Genomic DNA, 18,970 nt, shown 5'->3' on the forward strand with positions numbered 1-18,970 from the left:
GCATAGATATCACGTTGCAATGCCAAGCCAGTGCCAATATGCATCGTCGGAGGCCACCGACGAGTCAACGGCCGATGTTGCACCTTGTGAAGAGTTGCATTATTCTCTGGAATCTTGGTGTTCTCTTGGTTGATTGGAGGTTGAATTGTACGCTAAACTATTTAATATCAACATATCTCCTTACCTCTCCAAGTCCCCGCGGGATAAATGAAGTCTCGCGGGATTATCGCCATTTCGGGCGCTACGCCTTGCCCGTATCCTGTTTGAGAGATACGATCCGGTTGAGGACGACGTGGTTGTCGGTGGAGTCCGAGTCCATGGCAAAGTAGGCCACCCTCATGCCCTGGAAGCGAACGGTCTCCGGTCGCGGTGTTCCCTCGCTCGTCTCTCCCGCGGCCTCAGGCCAGGGTGCCCTTCGTCGCACCTCGTCAAACCCAGACTCGATCATCGCGTCCGTGTAGATGGTCTCGCTGTTCGGGTTGATATCGGCGAGGAAGCCACCCTCGACAGCGGCAGGCTCATCCGATTTGAACAGCTGGTCATGAATGCGGACCTCGAGCTTGCGCGATCCCTCGGGGACCCAGTGAATGTACGTCTTCGGCTTTCCACCGTCCTTGTCCAGAACGGCGCGAACTTCCGTGACCTTTCCATCCGCATCCTTGGTGAAGGTGGTGGCCTTGATGGGGTATGGGGACTTCCAAAGTCCGACACTCTTGCCGGGCGCAAGACGGAAGTATCCCTTGGCATCCTCCTCTCGGAAGTCGGAGCGATCGATGTACACAGTCTTCGTGAAGCCGACGGTGTGCGAGCCCATGGCAGGGTCCTTGGGGGAGAAAGGGATGTCGAGGTTGAGCTGGTCTGCGCTCAGGGTATCAAAGTCTTCAATAACAACGGGAACGGGGTCGAGGACAAGCATGAGACGGGGCACGCGCGACTCTAGGTAGGTACGGATGGACTGTTCGAATCGAGCGATGTTAATTACGGAGTTGGCGGTGGTCACTCCGAGCTCGTTGACGAACGAAAGAATAGCCTCCGGCGGAACACCGCGACGGCGGAGGGCAATAACAGTGTACAGACGAGGGTCGTCCCACGCTCGGACATAGCCACCATCAACCAGCTTCTTCAGCCCTCGCTTGCTCATGATTGTTCCGCTGACGTTCAATCGACCATACTCGCGCTGCATCGGCTCGTAGACACCAAGGGTCGAGTTCAGCCATTCGTAACTCTCGCGCGACAAAACGAACTCGGTTGTGCACAGACTGTGGGTGATGCCCTCGTAGCTATCGCAGAGACAGTGCTGCTAATGTTAGACTGGTTCACATCTAGAAAAACGGCGGCAACTTACAGCGAAGTCGTATGTGGGGAAGATGACCCAGCCGGGCGCTTTGTGGTGCTCCTTCTTCAAGACACGGTAGGCGGCAAGATCCTAGGCCAGTTAGCTTGACGTAACCGTGTTGAAAGCCATACTTGCCCACATCTGAGGATTGGGGTTATCGATATCCTGGCGCATCCTCAAGAACGCCGTCTGGGGCTCGTATTTTCCGTCCTTCATATCCCGGAACTTCTTCAGGTTCGTCTCGACATCCTGCTCCGCGTCCTTGCACCGGTATCTCGCACCGTGGTTCTCACCACCTCGCTGCAACTTGATCTCGGTATCGCTGCAGTGGCAGACGTAGGCTTTCTCAAGCTGGATAAGCTTTTCGGCGTGGTCGTAGAGCTTCTGGAAGTGGTCGCTCGAGTGGGTTTTCCTAGCGGGTTTGAATCCTGATCCATAAGCACCGCACGCTTCAAGCATTTATTGCAACATACCAAGCCACTGAATAATATCCTCGATGGCCGTGAAATACTTCTCATCCTCCGCTTCAGGGTTCGTGTCGTCAAACCGAAGGATCTAACTTGTCAGCGCCCTCGCAAAACCATTGCGTTCGCACGACATACCGTCTCTCCTCCGTGGTGTCGCGCAAACCCGAAGTTGACGGCAATGGCCTTGCAGTGCCCCAAGTGTAGGTATCCGTTCGGCTCAGGCGGGAATCGAGTGACGACGGGCTTCATAGGGCGCTCGCGGAAGACATTGGCGAGGAAGCCCTGCTTGAACATGGCATCAGGGTCCAGCGGGGTCTCCTCCACGGGCTTAACTTCGGCCTTCAGCTTCGGAGCCGCAGGCTTCGCGGCCTGGTTTGCTTTTGCGGCGGCGGCGGCGGCCTTCTTGGCGCGTTTCTGGGTTCGCTTCTTGAGCTCGTTCTTGGAGACCATCTCGCCGGTCTCCTCGTCGAGGACCAGCTTGGCCGTAGCCTCAGCAAGTGCGTCCGTCATGTTGCGGTTGTTCAAATTCACTAAAATGAAGAGATCAATTGGCCGCGCAGACCGTATATATGTGGGAGGTGAGTCAACGAGCGAACAGCAGTGAGTCAAGGAGACAAAAATATCCGACCTTATCAGCGGGGTTCTTTGTGGAATGCTCTTAAAGCAGGCGGTGTGGCAGCAGCACGTGATGATAAGGGCATATTTAGCACCTCAGGCAGCAACTCGTCCTTGACGCCATCGCCATACTTTGCAGACAAAACAAGGGCAGCACACGGTGTTTTCATTTTCGGAAAACCTGTCTAAAGCTTCCCAGCAGTCGTACAGATATTATGCAGAGCTGCAAAATCGAAGATTGTGGCCATGGTACAACTCTAGTGCCTATTATATATTTATGCGTTCCAAGGCAAGGACCTTGCGGGGAATAATGAATGAATCATGAGGAAGAAACCACTCCATCGAAATGCAGTACCACGAGTCGGTTGATTCTGACTACGAGGCGTCCTTTGCTAACTAGCAACCACCGGCTCTTCTAAGAGGCATTTGACCTCACAGTCCCCACCAGGTGCAGGAATTATCACCCGCTGCAAGGACTAAAGGCTCTGAGCCTCTGCACGATGCTTACTCTCAGCGCCCAATCATGCCAAAAAGCAAATCAGCCAGAGTTCGATGTGGCTTTTTTGAGTCACTCAGCCAACGTCCCCTACGGCTTTCGTCGCTGCGCGTTCTCCAATCAAGTATGGCCGCCAAGTCTAGGTATACGAGCTTCAGCTCTACATCCACGGCACAGGACAGCGCGCTGATTGCTGGAGCAAGCAGGCCAAGTGGCCGCATGGAGCTCTGGGAACTTGATTAGAAATGCGTTTGACGAAGTGATTTGAAATCCATATTCAAAAGGGATGGACATGGCAGGATGCTGAAGTATAAAGGCAGGGCGATGCCAGTCCGAAGCCAACAAACAGTCACAACTCAATTTCATCTCCATCTACTCATCAAGTTATCACATGATCGAAATGGCAAACACTGGCAAATCCGCAGTCATTGTCGGCGGCACTCACGGCATCGGCCTTGCAACGGCCCAACTGCTCATTGAAACTGGTGCCAAAGTCCTCGTCACCGGCCGCAGCCAGCCGCCTATCGATGCCGCGAAAGCTCAACTCGGCGACAAGGCGCACGTTGTGCAGAGCGACATCACCTCCCTATCCAACATTGAGAAGCTCGTTGAGGAGACTAAGTCAGTGTTCGCTGACCATATCGACTTCATCTACATCAACGCTGGCTACGCACTCCTCGAACCCTTTACCGCCGTTTCGGAAGAGGCCTTCAATAAAACGATGAGCACCAACGTCTTTGGCGCCTTCTTCGTCGCTCAGAAGATCTCCCCTCTTGTCCGCGACGGTGGCGCGATCGTCTTCACCACCTCCGTTTCTGCAAAGCAGGGGATCCCAGGCATGGCGACGTACTCTGCTTCCAAGGCCGCTGTCAACTCGCTCGTGCAAACACTAGCTGCTGAGCTGGCTGGACGGCAGATTAGGGTCAACGCAGTGTCGCCTGGCTTCGTCAGAACACCTACTATGGGCGTGTCTGGCGTGACGCCCGAGGACTTGGTCGCGTTTGAGGAAGAGGGCACAAAGGCGACTCCCCTCGGTAGGATTGGGACTCCTGAGGAGGTCGCTAGAGCGGTTGTTTTCTTGGCTTTCGACGCGACCTTTACGACCGCAACTGACCTTGCAGTTGATGGGGGCTTGGTGAGCATACACAAGGCTTAGAGATGCCTGTGCTTGGTTATCACTGTACTCCGTATGGCAGTCGAAGCTCATCTTCTTGGTATTCGGTAGCAGTCAATGTAATTTGTTTGATTTTGAGCTGCCCACCTAGGATATAGTAAAATGGTACTAATCGAACCTATCGTGCCGTACGTGAACGGCTCTCATGAGTAACTGCTAAACTCACCCAGGAACAAGTGCAGGACACGCTCATATACTATGAAGATCTGATGGGCCGACAAATATACCGCCCAAATTCGCGAAGGCCTATACAAACAGCTAGTAGTACCTAGAAGAAAATGCACCTGGTATGCATCTCACCTCGGATATCGATAGCTAGATTGCTCTGATATGGCGCTGTCTCGATGAACATGTGCCATGGCATTTTCCAACCTGAGCATGATAAGTGGAAGAGAAATAGCTGCCGCTACTAGTCATCAAAGAATAATCACACAAGCTTCCCTACCCTCCGCAGCCGACCTACGCTTCGCTTCGGGGGCCCGGCGCCCGGGTGGCCAACGCTCCGAGTGAGTCAGCTTGCCCTCCCGGGGTACCTTTCCGGGGCCATGCGGAGCTTTGATAACCTTTTGCAGTTTCTAAAGGCTGTCACAGTCAGGACTCAGAACAATGTCTTTCGAGAACCGGTACCAGTTCACCCAGGAGGGGGACATTTCTTCTCTGAGCTCCGTCAGCAGCAATCTCTCTGACCCCTTCATCACTGAGTCCATAACTACGACCAGTAACAAACCGAAAATTATCCCCGAGCTTGATGACGAAGAGCGAGCCGAGCTCATAGGCAAGATCAGTGCCCGCCAGGACATCGTGGACTCGATCACTTGGGCTCTTCTATGGCTTGCAGACATTGAGAGATTGAGAGTACTTGTCGCCTTAGAGCCTAGGTTCCTTGACCGAGCTCTACTAGCCAATGAGAACAAGTGTAGGGTCCTGGCCTGTACGTTCTACCCTTTCCATACATTCATAACATTAAGAGTTGGCGCTAATTTCAATTTAACGTAAGGGGCTACTCGAACACGATCGAACGACGACGATGTTACGGACCCAAATGCCGACGCCTCGATCAACCCAGGTCCGAGCAATAAGAGGAGGAAGAAGAACCCGGACGACAAGGAGAGAAACTCGAAATTACCCAAAATGGTAAGCTCAACCCCTATCATTATCTGTCATAACAGAAGCATTACTAACTATTGGTAGACCAACGAGCGCGATGGGGGATGTGTTCTTACCAGAGCTGATGAGGCCCTTGAGGGTGCCCACATATACCCCTTCAGTCTAACAAACCAGCCAAAGAGAGACCAAAAGAACTTCTGGTCCATGTTGAGCTATTTTTGGTCACCGGACAAGGTTGACAAATGGAAGAAGGAGATCATGGGCGAAGCCGGCACCGAGTTTCTCGGTAACATGATCTGTCTAAACAAGTATGCCCATGGCCTCTGGGGGAAAGCTCGCTTCGTCTTGGAACCCCTGGAGCTCTCGGAGGACAAATGCTCCTTGCCCGTTCGCTTTTGGTGGCTGCCTATCCGGCGTTACTCCGAGAAAGTCCCGATAAACACGCCTCCGTCAATATCCTCCAGTATGACCCAAACCGGAACAGCGACGAAGCTTTGGAATCATCTTACAGAGCAAAAGCTATGCTCAGGCGACGAAATTCTTCTGACCACTCCTGATGCGGCCGAATACCCATTGCCCTCCGTCGAGCTACTCAGAATGTCCTGGAATCTCACGCGAGTGCTCGCAATGAGCGGCGCCGCTGATATTCTGCCAGACGCTGAGGACAGCGATTCCGAGGACGACTCGGATGTGGAGGAAGCAGTCATGGTAGATGTCCCTGAAGCTTCTCTTGTCGAGCAGCCGCGGGGACGCTTGCAACACCGGCAGTCTCCTAGAAGAGGGATTGTGAACATGCCTCCTGCTCGTTCATCGTCAAGGGGATCCACGGAAACTGCGCCTCTGGCTTTGCGGCCAAGGGGTACTTCCAAGTAGGTGGTGCCAGGGGGGCGTGTTATAGTGTGGGAGGGTGGATTTGGTTCCTGTGTCCCGCCTGAGGTGTCGGTTAGGAGGACGTTGGTGGGAGACGGCGATGTGATAGTGACATTGAGGGAAAGAGTGGGATAAATGGTCTTCCGGACTTGCTGCTATGTGTCAAGTCAAATGGTAGAGACCCCAAGGAAGCACGACCTACCGTAGCGGACCGAATCACAACGAAGCATAGGTTACCAATAGCTAACGAGTGTGGGAAGACTGCCGAAGCTGCGACACCTTCGATCAACGTGCCGATTCTGATGTACCTGGTTCTTGAGGACAAGCTACAAAGATTACGGCCTTTATTATTGTATGATAGGCGGGATGGAGCACTGCCTTTTCTGCTCTGATGCCAAAGAATTGAACCATGTATTAACAACCTATGTATTAGGCACTCCTGGTGCACGTATGATAACATCATACTGATGGTCATTCATTATAACACATTAGCCAACTTTTGTACCAACCTACTTGTCCAAATCCAAAGCCTCGCTAACCATGCCCACCCTCACCGACTCGAGCAGCCCGTGAACCCCAAAGAGATCGAGCAATCCCCTCAGCAGTTGGCCCACTCCACCGCCCGATCCATCAAGAACCTTATAAACCCATGCCTCACCGTCTATCAGCGCCGTCAAAAGCCGCTCGACTCCCAGCCTATCCAGAGCCCTATCGAGTCCAATGCCGAACAATAACCGCTTGAGAACCATACCCAGCCACGGCCCTTTGAGCATGCTGCTAAGCAGACCAATAACGCCGGTGTGAAGCAACCCCACTGAAGTGATGATGCCGAAAAGTCTCCCCGAAAGTAGCGTCCAAAGAGGATTGATCTTTCGTCTGGCGTAGGGCATCTCCCTTGACATCTCGGCGAGGCGGTATCGGCTGGTGGTAATCGTGTCGATGATCGTCTGAGCCAGGGCCTTGAGAACCTCGGCGATTTGGTACTCGATTGTGATGGTTGTGACGTCGTGCGTAGAATGGCCGCGCGTTTTTATTGCGGATGCGATTGCGCCGTTCGAGTCGAGAGCGCGGAGGGTGTTGTTGCAGTCTTGCAGGATATCCCCGGCTGAGGTGATGAGGGGCTTCACGTCTTCCACCAGGCGCTCGGATGCAAGGCGGTTCTTGGGTTTGAGGTTGGCTTCTTCGATGTCCTGGCACACGATTAGTAGATTCAACCGTAAGGGAGGTCGGTCAAGGACGTACTACGATGATCTGCCTGCAAAGCGGGCCAACAGAGTCTTCTGTCTGGCGGACAATGGAGCACATTTCTTCCGCCAGACGTCCGTTGTCAATGGTATAGCCACTGTCATTGACGATGACTCGAGCCAAGTTCTGCATGTCGAACCGGGCATGTTTTGATTCTGGCTCAAAGATATGGGGCTTCCAGCCGGTCTTTTCTGTGTCAGGGTCATGCGGCAGAGGAACATTAGCCGGCGCCGAGATGCCAGTCTTCTCATCAATTCCGTTCACAGCGTCGCGAGTCTCAGCAGGAGGTGACGGCAGTCGGTCACAGTTATGATCACGGTGATGGCCCCCGTCAAGCAACCGTCCAACGACCTGACCGGAAGAATTGTAAACCAGCCCGTCTTTATCCATAGTAAGGCCTTCGAGTGCCCCAGAACCGACAGCATCTGGCTTTTCCTGCGTTGGAATAGGTTCTACCTCCTGGAGGGTGCCGCTGTCCTTCCAGGCCTGGCTCTGAGTACTCGGGATAGGCCTCGCCCTGCCAACAGTGATTCCTCGGCTGTCTTGGAACTGGCCATGATCGTCAAGTTGCAGCCCATCGGTGGCAATCCTCATGGCATCGCCATCCACGAGCTCTCCGGCCGTAATGCCATCGGGAGCGATGATTTCGCCGAGAGTGTTGCAGGTGAAACCTTTGAGCGTGGAAAGCGCCGGCAGTTCGGCCCGGTCCCGGTCCCGGTCGCCTTCCTCTTCTGTCTGGTCGCGACTTTCTTCCTCATGGGCCTCGTCCGAAGGACTCTGCGCTTCCATGTCTTTCGTTGGAGAAGCACGACTCTCATCCTCTGTTACCGCCTCTGGCGATGTATATGTCTCTTCTCCCACACTTGCTTGCGGCGAAGTCAGGCCGCCTCTTCCCACGGCGTTACCATCCGGGTCGTCGCCCCAGACTCTGCCATCCTTCTCTCTTTCATCATCTGCATTCTCCTCAACCAGGATATCGACGCATCCAATAAGATCTCCATCTTCATCCAAGATCTCACCATCGCCATTCACGACCTGCCCGATCAAGTCTCCCGGGTCGCCCTCGATAACTTTACCAACTGCTCGACCTTCATTGTCTAGTATCTTGCCGCTTTCGCCGACGGCAAGTCCATCTAAGCTGGATAATGAGAGCGGTAGTCGTCCGGAAGCGTTCCCAGAGACCTTCTCGCTCATCCCGTTGGAGACATTTACATGCCCAGGTCCGCTATATTTGTACGAATCGGCCCCCGGTTCAACGCCTTCGTCCGTGTCTTCATGGAGCTCCTTGACAGTTTCCCGCGCCTTTTGCATCGGCGGAGAAGCGGGAACAGGCTTCCTTCTATCGTCGGCACCGAGGCCCTTCGTGAATCGCCCTAGATCGGTTGCCGCTGTCCGACCGCCGTTCAAAACTGAGGCAGTTGGATCCTTCGCTCTTTTAGCCGGCTCTTTATACATTTCTCGAGTAGTGCGGAAGCCGCTTGGACGTACGTCTCTTGTTGTACCGGAACGTGGCCTTTGAGAGGGGGCCTTGCGCGCAGCGAGGGAGGCCATGTTTGCTAGGTAATAATTTTCTTAAGCAAGTGGTCTATTTTCCCTCAGTGATGCTTACATGACTGTGAATAGAGATCTGTTATGATTGCTTTGATACTTCAGATGAACAACTATTGCGAGGATTGATATGAACAGAGAGCGGGCATACACAGTAGCAACACCAGACAAGCCGATATCGACCCACCTGAGTGTGCAATGCCCATTTGAAGACAATCATGGAATCAAGGTGGGCTGGTCGATAAGGATAGTGAACCTTAAGACCAGCGCCAGATTGTTGTACCATGTTTGACCGGTGCCAGAGCCACTAGCATCCCCCTCACATGCAACTTCTTCTCTGGGTCCTGACGTATGCGAGCCCTAGAACGCAGCAATCCACGTCTTGGCCACATCACACATATGTCTTCCTGTCCCCTCCACCAAAGCCACCGCCGCGGCTTTTATTCTAGCTCACGGCCTGTTCTCATTCTAGGCTTTGTCTTAACTTTGCCTTAGCGCTCGCAATACTTAGGCTCGATTTTGGGGCTGAGATAGGACCACCACTTACTCATTCACTTTCATGGCTCGCAATTCGCTTGTCCGCAAGCCCTCGCACGATTCAGATGACGTCTACACCTCAACCGTTGACGAAGAGGTTGAACGGGATCCGCCCGCCTACTCGAGTCCCATCCGCACTATCAAGCACAATCCAAATGACAATCCCAAGAATAACTTGGACCGCAATCCGACGCGAAATGCCAGTCTTGAATCGAGCTTGCAGGCAATGCAAACGTACTCGACTCGCCAAGTCTCAACGACGAGAAATGGGGCGGGTGAGATCCAGTCCCAGCATGAGGTCTTGAACACGGGGCAGTTCAGACAGAACAAGCAATCCACGAGCAATGATGGGCTGAAGCTAAAGCTGGACTTGAACCTTGACGTGGAGGTTGAGCTCAAGGCTAGGATCCATGGGGATCTGACGTTGGCGTTATTGTAAGTTTCCTTGTACTCTATATATGGATGATTTTGTTAGTGCTGACGGGCGCGATAGGAAGTAACTTCCTACGCTCACGGTCATGCAGGTACTCAGGTTGTGTATCAATAACTCAACATAGTATACTTACTTTCCATAATCTCAACTATAATTCTAGGCTTGGTTGTTATTCTGTTCCTTGACTATCATTATCACGATGTTACAAGACACTGATTTTCACATGAACAGCATCTGTTGTTTCCATGAAACGCAACCGATCTAACCACTGGTTCAAGTGCGGGAAAAGAGAGCTCTGGTTGGTACGATTTTATCGGGCTGGAACCCTCCAATGACTGTCTGACAATCATAGTCAGCCTATGCCACCCGGTATGCATTCCTCCAATTGTACAGGGACGTGCTATTTCATCTTCCATCTACAGCCTGACCAACTCCTAGCCATGGCTCTGGGAGATCCTGGACTGGCATCTGCGCAGTCAGCTCCTCTCAGACGAGCACGACCCCTGGACATATCGACGGGACCGATGCGGAATGGTTTGTCATAGGCCATCTGGAACTTTCGACCAGCCACGCTGTCATCGGTCAGGCTTTATGGGTGGGAGCCCCGTCGCCCTTTTTGTCCTTGCCTGCTGCGTTGGGTAGTATTTAGACCTACCCGTGCGGTCAGCTGTTTCCGAGACTTCCAATAGGCATCACCAGCCTTTCTACCTCTCTTTTGTCATGACACACATCCTTCCATATCCACATGAGTGACCCACAACTTGAAACCGCGACAGAGAGCAATCCCCGCGTCGTCACCCCCGAGGACGAGCGGCACTCCTCCCAACCCAGCCCGAAATCCCCCAGCCCAGACACCCCGCGTCGCCGGCCACCCAAGCTCCGCCGCCGCCAGCAGCAACCCACAGGCGAACGTGATCTCCCACCGGACACAGCAAGGCAGCCCACCGAAAGCAGCCAGGCCGTACAGCAGCCAGAACGGCAGCACTCATCCGTCACCGACGCAGACGACGAGCATGAGCACGGCAATAATACCTTTTCGTCTTCCGAGCCCACACTCTCCGAAGATACCAGCTCGCTCAGCACCAGCCCAACACCAGCCCTAGAGCCCGGGCAAGCCCAGAACAGCCGGCAGCGCATGGTGCTCGACCGAAGCGACGAGGGTCCTGGTGGACAATCGCAACGTATAACGCGGATCCATGGTTTCGGGGACACGGGCGGCGAGATGGTGCGCAATATCCGGAGGCAGGGCAGGGCTGTCGGGACGGTGGGCAGGGCTCCTGGGGACGTGACGGACGTTACAGGGAGGAGTGTCGGTGGGAGGGAGGTGCAGGAGCGGCCCAAAAGTCGTAATGAACAACTGAGGCTCAGGCTTGATCTGAATCTGGACTTGGAGGTGCAGCTGAAGGCGAAGATAAGGGGGGATTTGACGTTGCAGCTTATGTATGTTCTGGATTTCTTCTTCCACCCGGAAACATCTGTCCATGATACGTTATGCATGCAAGAAGTGATTCTAACGGTTCTATCTATAGGAGTTGAGTCTTATGACTGTTGAGGGAGGGGACGGTGATTGTTGTTAGAATGAACTGATGACGGTGATGATGACCATGAAGCTGGTGGTGGACTTGGGATAGGCAGATACCTTGAGAATAAATTTCGTTAAAAGCGCTAGCACTTCATTGATAGGTGTAAATATAAAAACTTGTTCCCTTGTAAATCTCACAATCAATTACTTCCCCTCCCATCCGAATCTCCGCATCGGGCACAACGGCTATATTTGCCGCTACACGACGGCAGACTCCTCCAGCAGTTGCAGAGCTCACTAACGGTGCTATTTTATTAACCCTCAATTAATCATTGATCCTCCTTATCCATCGATAGCTCCTATTTCACTTTATTGGAGTGTGTAATAGCCCTGATAGACGGGTGAGACATCCGCTGGTACAAGTGCGATGAGACGGCCATGCAAACACAGAGGCACGGAGATACCAGAACTACCAGCTTATGGTTTGCTCGATATTCACTCATCAGGAAGCATTGATTGACGAGAGATTTTGTAAGAGGTGGCGGGTCTTTAGGGCTACACTATGCACGGTGGAATGTGCATAGCTTAGTCATACTGCGATGTGTGGGAGTATCTCGTCCTCCGCTCCGCTCCGCTCCAACTTCTCTCCATCTCCGCCCACATCAATCCATGACTGCACGATGGACTACACAGCGCATCTGGCGCTATCCATTGCAAAATGCTGCTGGAAGACCACCGAGCAGGTCGCTGTATAGTCTCAGTCCGACCCGTCCTGAGTCCGACAACGGCACCAAATGCAAGACCCATAATCTCTCGCACCTGCAAACCTCATGGAAGAGCCCAGTCATCACATTCAGGAATATCCAGCATCGACAAACAACCCGAACACCGGTACAGAAGCGCTCATTATTCACCTCCTCTATCCCCACAATTTTGATTCCCCCCGCCATCTTCATCGGGCTCCTCGTAGCCCTCTGGACCTGGAAATGTTTCTGGATTATCATGCTGCAGGATAAACTGCTTTACTTATCTTGGCTCCCGCCGCTCTCGCGCTCCGAGAAGATAAAGGATTACAAGCGTGAATTCCGCGGCGTGAGGTGGTCGGAGAGCTTTATTCGCAGTGGGGACGGGACAAGGCTGGCTATTTGCAAGGGACGGTTGCCCTCCTCTGCAAGAAGCGTTAAAAACGGCGACGGAGGCTCGGGGCCCACGAAGAAGAAGGTCAAGGTGGTGATCTGCTACTTCCAGGGAAACGGTGGCTCAACGCCGTTACGGCTTCCGCTACTCTCGTTGGTTATGAACGCGATACAGGAATCTGCATCTTCATCTTCGTCTTCTTCAATGACTGATTCTGAGAATATTGAGCATGAATACGAGTATATCGTCGCCGCCCTCTCGTACCGCGGGTACTGGAAGTCCTCAGGCCGCGCAACACAGCGAGGTATTGAAGCCGACGCACAGGCGTTCCTTGACTGGGTGTACGCTACATATGCGAGTGGAAGCGAAGACCTCCGCCTCATCCTTTGGGGCCATAGTCTCGGCGCGGCGGTTGCCAGCTCAGCGCTCGCGAAGCGTCTGTCCACCAGGACAGCGACAAAAATGAGCGGTGTCAGCAGGGGGAATATAACCGGGTTAATCCTCGAAGCCCCCATCTCCAGCATTAAAGACATGCTGATCGCGCTGTATCCGCAAAAGTGGCTGCCGTATCGGTATCTGCATCCGTTCTCGTGGAATAACTGGGATGTTGCCGGGAATTTGGAACAGCTCGCTCAACAATATAAGACACCATTTGGCAATGCAACTGGATCCACTTCAAAAGCCGGAGTGCCGCCTATCCTCCTACTCTCCGCTGAAAATGACGAGGTGATCCCGCTTTGGGTGGCGGACCAACTGGAAGAAAAAGGCAAGAATCTCGGACTGGATATCGAGAGGGTGAATGTCAAGGGCGCCATGCATATTGAGGCGCCGCTGAAGGCTGGTGGGAGGGCGAAGCTGGTACGGTTTATGAGGGGTTGTGCTGAGGATGGGATAAAAACATAGATCATAGAAAGTATCATACGTATCGGCTGCCCAGCAGAGTCATAATGAATCGACCCGCTCTCTACGGAATGAACCGCCCATATACCATTCTACGAGCCTTGTTTCAGCATCTACAGTACTCCTGCTCTCCGGTGCCTTTACTTTACTCTAGCTAGAGTACTACAGCCCCAGAGTAGCAAAGTTATACCAACATGCCAAAGAGTGCCTTACCTATATACTCACCAGGAAACCCCATCTATTGCACAACAGTCTGTTCCTAAATCAACATCCATTTCCATCTCAGAACAACCTGTTAATCTCGCCCTGCTTTCCGTACAGTCACGGCGGGGGATTTAATAGCATGGCGAAGCAACGCTTGGTCGAAGCACCAAGAGCAGAGACATAGCAAACATGCTGCTCGTCTCTTTCCCATTCTTTCTTGGGAAATGAAAAGGCAGCGTATGTGAAATATACAACACTAAGGGAATAGTACAGCGTGTTCTTGTTGCGAGGGACATACCGCCAGATACAGGGCAGTCATGCGAGTGCTTACATATCCACGCCAACTACCCCTAAACTGTCCATCAAAGAGTATATCTAAGCCAAAGATTATCCACGGTAGTTCTGTATAAAAACGGGCTCCGATCCTAAATTACGCGTTGGCGACGAGGCCAGGGTAAGCTGGTAAAGAGTAAAGAGTCCATTCCATTCTCCGCATGCATTTGATTTCCAGTGAGCCCCGTCCACTCGCTCCGTCTACCGTATACCCGAGATCCTTCTCAGACATAGGACGCAGAAAGTCCCAGTGCGCACCAACCCCCTACCATGTCGACAGCCTAGGTTCCACGGATAAAACAACCTGCGCCATCGAGTGTCCATCCCGTGGCGTACAAAACAGACCAACCCGGCCGGTCTTCGAGGCATCCATCCACAATCACTATCAACATCCTCTTTGTTCCAACAATCCTCGAGTTCGAGTTCAAGTCCAAGTTCCAACACCGCACCGCCAGTCAATATTGCAGGTGATTGACAAGTACGGCACGGGGACAAAGACCAGCGCCGCGGCGTCCTGGGCGTCCTGGCTCATGTTCGAGCACGCCATTGACCTCGTCACGGCTGAAATATCCCCATGCTGACATGGCACGGCAATGGCAGTCTCCACAATAGCAAGGCTAAGGGTGGCGTTTATTGCGTAGCGGCAGCGGTAAGGCTGCAGAGGACCTACTATCGATAGTATGCAATGCTGAGGTGATGGTTTGATAAACCCCTGACTAGGTAGGGACCATAAATCCACAAACACAAACAGGGGGAGATCTCACGGAATAAAGCGGTGGGCGGGCGGGGTGATTGAGAAGAGAAACTGCACAATAACAGATTGGATTGTTGTTGTTGGAGGGAATGTTGATTAAGGCTATTTCTCTTTCCGTTGGAGTGCCTACGTACGGTCCTGGTTTCTCTCCATCAGTTTCTTTTCTTTCATGGAACGCCAGCCCTAACTTCGCGGACTATTCACTGAATCTGCACAAAGGGGGCCCGAGGCTGTGGTATCCTTTCAGCGCCTCTAGCATGCCATGGGCCATTTTCTATTCTTGCTCTTGCTGGACGGAAACAAAGGCTCTTTTTCCTTGGGGCTGGATCGTCGGCCAAATAGCATGGCAGGTGAACTCCCCAGCCTTGGGGACGTCCCCCAGAAATGCGCTCTGTCCGTGTATATAAGCAGGTAGATGTTCTTTGGCTTTGCTCTTCCGTGACTGAAGTCTCGAACGAATTGCTGTTATCAAGTCAGCCCTTCACTTTATACTATACTACTTTATATCCACATCTATATATTCGTACAAACCATGGCCCCCAAGCGCGCACGCCCCGCCGACCCGACCTACCGGGATACGGGTCCCAAAGACGAGGCCGACGTCGATGTCGACACCAGGCCCACAAAGCGTGCGAGAGGAAAGGCACCAAAGCAAGCCAACCGAGCCGGCCACAGAAAGGCGAAGACTAAGATAGACGCGGTGAAGAAGAAAACCGAAGACGAGTGGAAAAAAAAGCACCCACATTTAACAGCAAACCTGGCCGTCCCAGCCTGGGGCGCGGAGAGCGACGCAGACCCGCATGTCAACGCTGCAATCAGGGACGAAGCCAAAAAGCATAACAAAGTGCAGGGGACGAAGACCTCGGCCCTGATGGCGGGTGCTGTTCGCGCTGCGATCGTCAAGGAAGCCAAAAAGGCGACCAAAGCTGCGTGCGAGGCGCGGAAGAACGCATATAATGCCGTGAAAGCGTTGGGGTTGTGTGACTTCGATCAGCAACGCGCAGGAATTCGGCAGGCGCTAAAGGGGGCCCATGTCCAGGCCCTTGAGACCGCGGAGGAGATAACAAAAGACGAGCTCAAGGAGCTCAAGGAGCACGCGGCGAAGGCATACATGAAGGCGCAGAGTATTGGCCTGCAGCTCGGCCACCCGTTTGCGGCGCGGAACGGCGGCTGGACGCTCCTCCGCGAGGACCAGCAGGACGAGCTTTTGCATCAGTTGATGGACCAGTCGCACTCTGAGGCGGACCTTGCCGAGGCCAAGTTCCCCATGCCCGGACGGTTTGGGTTTGCGCGTGCCCCGGCCGGGGCTAGAGACCCCAACAAGCCGAAGAAGCGGGTTGTTGCGCTGGACTGCGAGTTTGTGAAGAATGCAAGAGAACAGAGTATGCTGGCGCAGCTTGTTGTGGTCGATATGTTGACGGGGAAGGTGCTGGACGATGTACTTGTCGACACCCCGGAGCCGATTGCCGACTATGCCACGGAGTATAGCGGACTGACGCCAGCCACGTATGATCGCTACCGTAAACTGGACCTGGTTCTCCCCAATGTGGCCGCCGCACAGGCCGCGCTCTTCGAGCACATCGATGACCAAACCATCATTGTTGGCTATGCGGTGCACAACGACTTCGAGCAGCTGAAGCTGTGCCATACGCGCGTGGTCGACCCCCAGCTGTTGATTCGACGCGCCGTCGAAAACAAATATGGCCGCGATTTTGGAGCGCGGCTGCAGTATTTGTGGAAGCTGAAGCATCTGATGGTGGACCTGGTAGGCAGATACGTGCAGCTGAGCAAGAAGGGACATGATTGTGTGGAGGATGCGTTTGCGGCGAGGGAGCTGGTTATCTGGTGGCTTGCGAAGGAGAATGCGAAGCCCGTCCGACGGTGGGTGAGGATGATGGCCAGGGATCAGAGCAGGTATCTTGGACGGACCCCCTGGTTGCATGACATGGAGTGGACCGACAGATTGACGCCTGATTCCGAGGACTCCGAGGCCAATCCAGGTGGGAGTGAATCTTCTGCATCGGGGGAGGCTGAGGCCAATCCGGAGGAGTAACTGTATGCTGCTTGATTCTCTGCTAGATGTTCAGTAGGTTTCTTTGCTTTGTATATAATCTTTGATAATAGATCATTCTGTCCTCACCATAATATGCACTCGTCCTGTGGGCAGGAACCAGCAACACAAAGACGTCGAGGAATGCCCGCAGTTGGTCAGACATGCGCGTGGAACGGCAGGGGACGTCGTAGTCTGTTGTACGTCAATAGGGTAGGGTCGAATGGAAGAACGGAACATGGACGGCGAAGCGGAGACGGTGATCTTTGTTAGCGTAATTCTCGCGAGAGTAGAGAGAATTTCCAAGTGGACGTACCCGATGACGGCGAGGACGATGGCAGAGGACAAGGTTGGTCAGATTGTCTCGGTTCAACAGGTGAGAGACTCGTCGGCAACGTAGATGCAATGAGAGGTATTCCCCACCGTACTCTGGTAGATCGCTCGTATTCCTGCATAGATCGACGACTGTACGTCTTCTGTAAGAGCACATATCATTGTTAGACGGTGGAGTTGTAGTTCATTAGCCCGAAAGACATGGGCGGGAAAGAGGTAGTAGGAGACAAAGCCTATTCAATGCCGGAAAGTCCGCTAGTCTAGACCTAGTGAAGCACTGCCTGCTTCCCAAGATTGATTGGCTGTAATGCTATGAAAGCTCAAGCGACATACACCGATAGTCTATCCATTTTCCTACGCTGCCATAGTCAACCATCCAGCGTCCCCAAAATCAAGTCGACCTCCTGATCTGCAGCCTCCAGAATATGCTCCGGCGGATACTCAGGCCTCCAACCAATCCTGCTTCCATTGACAGCTGCAAAATGACAGCTACCACCAAGCTGCACAGCGACACCACCATTCCTCAAATCCAGGCCAGCGCCCATCCTCCCCAACGCCTCCCCATCCGCCATCTCAACAACAGCATCATCAATAACACCGCGCTTATACAGCACCCCCGCAAAGGCACTATAAATATCATCCCAAGCTACACACCCCGAAGAAGCAAGGTAGAAGCCATCCCGGCCATGTGGTATTTCCACACCACACAGGATAGACCGCAGGATCTGCGCGTACAGCGTCGTCGTGTCGTGGATGTGCGAGACGGGCCAGACCTATTCGCTTCATTAGCACTCCACTCCACACTCCATTCCAGTACCTAAGGGTACTAGTAAATGTACTGCGTACCGGCTTGCCCGCGTCAACTTTATACACCCGCCCCGCGGCCCTCGCAGCCTTCACGACCGCCACATCCTGGATCGAGATCTTATTGCCGTACCCCGTCCCCTCACCGTAGACAATACACGGCGCGAAGATGTAGCTGAGCACACCGTGTTCCTCCGCAGCATCAATGATATCCGCGTTCGTGCGCGCGATCTGTCCATTAGCCCATTAGCACCATCCTGAACCAGGAGCAGAGCAGAGCAGACAAACCTGGCTAAACCAGCTATACTCCCGCGGCGCATTGGTGCTCCGCTGGATCTCATACAGCTCATCCGTATCGCTCAGCTCTTGAGCGATACCCACATGCGAGCTAAACGCCTTCGCGCCCGTCGTATGCAGGAAGTGCACGTTTCTCCCTGTCTTCCTCCTGACTGTTTCCAGGGCGGATATCATGGTTTTCTGCGTGTGGGGCAGGAAGGCGTCGATGAGGAAGAAGATGATGCTGATTTCGTGCTCCACGATGCTCGTTGTGATTGACGTGGGATTGTTCAGGTCGATGGTCAGAGGCGTCGCGCCGTATTCACGCACGGAGAGCGCTTGGGACTCGGTGCGGACGAGGGCGTAGAGGGTGTTGTATGGGAGGGTGGACTTGGGTTGGTCGTGGAGGTGTGTCAGGAGGGTTCCGCCTAGGTAGCCTGAGGTGCCGGTTAAGAGGATGTTGTGAGTCTGAGACATGCTGGTTTTGATTGGGGGTGAAGGTGATGTTGAGATTGTAGTCAAGTTCAATGGGTTTATATACTTGAGATGCGATGACAAATGGGTTCGAGTGGAGGGTTGGAGTGCTTAGTTAACGGGTGTCTCTGAATTATTCATCTCGACTCATCGTCTCGGAGGTAAATGAGGTCTCGGAAAAGCTACTTATGTGAACTCCGAGAGTAGCTCTCGGACATTGGGTTTCCGTTGCCGGACCTAGTCGATACTTATGCCAGTGGAGATAGGCTCACTAGCCTTGGTCATGTACAAGTCTTCAAGTCTTCTCTATTTAGAGTGGATGGTCTAATATACATTGAGCCAGGTATATTACAAT

At 53.3% G+C, this 18,970-nt stretch overlaps 9 protein-coding genes across 9 annotated transcripts; 6 read left to right on the forward strand and 3 right to left on the reverse strand.

Moving 5' to 3' along the window:
* Positions 1–241: 241 nt before the first annotated feature.
* Positions 242–2,313, reverse strand: DSM5745_10668 (Glutaminyl-tRNA synthetase; the record flags this gene model as incomplete). Its single annotated transcript, XM_026752684.1, has 5 exons — positions 242–1,297; positions 1,346–1,426; positions 1,451–1,764; positions 1,810–1,891; positions 1,939–2,313. 5 exons carry the CDS (start codon positions 2,311–2,313, stop codon positions 242–244), a joined length of 1,908 nt encoding a protein of 635 aa, XP_026598702.1.
* Positions 2,314–3,314: 1,001 nt separating this feature from the next.
* Positions 3,315–4,070, forward strand: DSM5745_10669 (putative short chain dehydrogenase; the record flags this gene model as incomplete). Its single annotated transcript, XM_026752685.1, has 1 exon — positions 3,315–4,070. One exon carries the CDS (start codon positions 3,315–3,317, stop codon positions 4,068–4,070), a length of 756 nt encoding a protein of 251 aa, XP_026598703.1.
* A 624-nt stretch (positions 4,071–4,694) lies between these two features.
* DSM5745_10670 (HNH endonuclease signature motif containing protein) lies at positions 4,695–6,068 on the forward strand (the record flags this gene model as incomplete). The annotated part of the gene is made up of 3 exons (XM_026752686.1): positions 4,695–5,019; positions 5,086–5,222; positions 5,280–6,068. 3 exons carry the CDS (start codon positions 4,695–4,697, stop codon positions 6,066–6,068), a joined length of 1,251 nt encoding a protein of 416 aa, XP_026598704.1.
* Positions 6,069–6,574: 506 nt separating this feature from the next.
* DSM5745_10671 (DUF3659 domain-containing protein) lies at positions 6,575–8,861 on the reverse strand (the record flags this gene model as incomplete). The annotated part of the gene is made up of 2 exons (XM_026752687.1): positions 6,575–7,255; positions 7,308–8,861. 2 exons carry the CDS (start codon positions 8,859–8,861, stop codon positions 6,575–6,577), a joined length of 2,235 nt encoding a protein of 744 aa, XP_026598705.1.
* Positions 8,862–9,417: 556 nt separating this feature from the next.
* DSM5745_10672 (uncharacterized protein) lies at positions 9,418–9,895 on the forward strand (the record flags this gene model as incomplete). Its single annotated transcript, XM_026752688.1, has 2 exons — positions 9,418–9,830; positions 9,889–9,895. The coding sequence occupies 2 exons, from the start codon at positions 9,418–9,420 to the stop codon at positions 9,893–9,895; spliced, it is 420 nt and encodes a 139-aa protein (XP_026598706.1).
* Positions 9,896–10,573: 678 nt separating this feature from the next.
* On the forward strand, positions 10,574–11,380 carry DSM5745_10673 (uncharacterized protein; the record flags this gene model as incomplete). The annotated part of the gene is made up of 1 exon (XM_026752689.1): positions 10,574–11,380. One exon carries the CDS (start codon positions 10,574–10,576, stop codon positions 11,378–11,380), a length of 807 nt encoding a protein of 268 aa, XP_026598707.1.
* Positions 11,381–12,019: 639 nt separating this feature from the next.
* Positions 12,020–13,390, forward strand: DSM5745_10674 (alpha/beta hydrolase; the record flags this gene model as incomplete). The annotated part of the gene is made up of 1 exon (XM_026752690.1): positions 12,020–13,390. The coding sequence occupies one exon, from the start codon at positions 12,020–12,022 to the stop codon at positions 13,388–13,390; it is 1,371 nt and encodes a 456-aa protein (XP_026598708.1).
* A 1,820-nt stretch (positions 13,391–15,210) lies between these two features.
* DSM5745_10675 (uncharacterized protein) lies at positions 15,211–16,731 on the forward strand (the record flags this gene model as incomplete). The annotated part of the gene is made up of 1 exon (XM_026752691.1): positions 15,211–16,731. One exon carries the CDS (start codon positions 15,211–15,213, stop codon positions 16,729–16,731), a length of 1,521 nt encoding a protein of 506 aa, XP_026598709.1.
* A 698-nt stretch (positions 16,732–17,429) lies between these two features.
* On the reverse strand, positions 17,430–18,618 carry DSM5745_10676 (uncharacterized protein; the record flags this gene model as incomplete). The annotated part of the gene is made up of 3 exons (XM_026752692.1): positions 17,430–17,834; positions 17,908–18,096; positions 18,154–18,618. The coding sequence occupies 3 exons, from the start codon at positions 18,616–18,618 to the stop codon at positions 17,430–17,432; spliced, it is 1,059 nt and encodes a 352-aa protein (XP_026598710.1).
* Between the last annotated feature and the right edge of the window lie 352 nt (positions 18,619–18,970).

The sequence above is a fragment of the Aspergillus mulundensis genome (genome assembly GCF_003369625.1).
Source record: "Aspergillus mulundensis strain DSM 5745 chromosome Unknown scaffold_16, whole genome shotgun sequence".
In the NCBI taxonomy this organism is placed as follows: domain Eukaryota; kingdom Fungi; phylum Ascomycota; class Eurotiomycetes; order Eurotiales; family Aspergillaceae; genus Aspergillus; species Aspergillus mulundensis.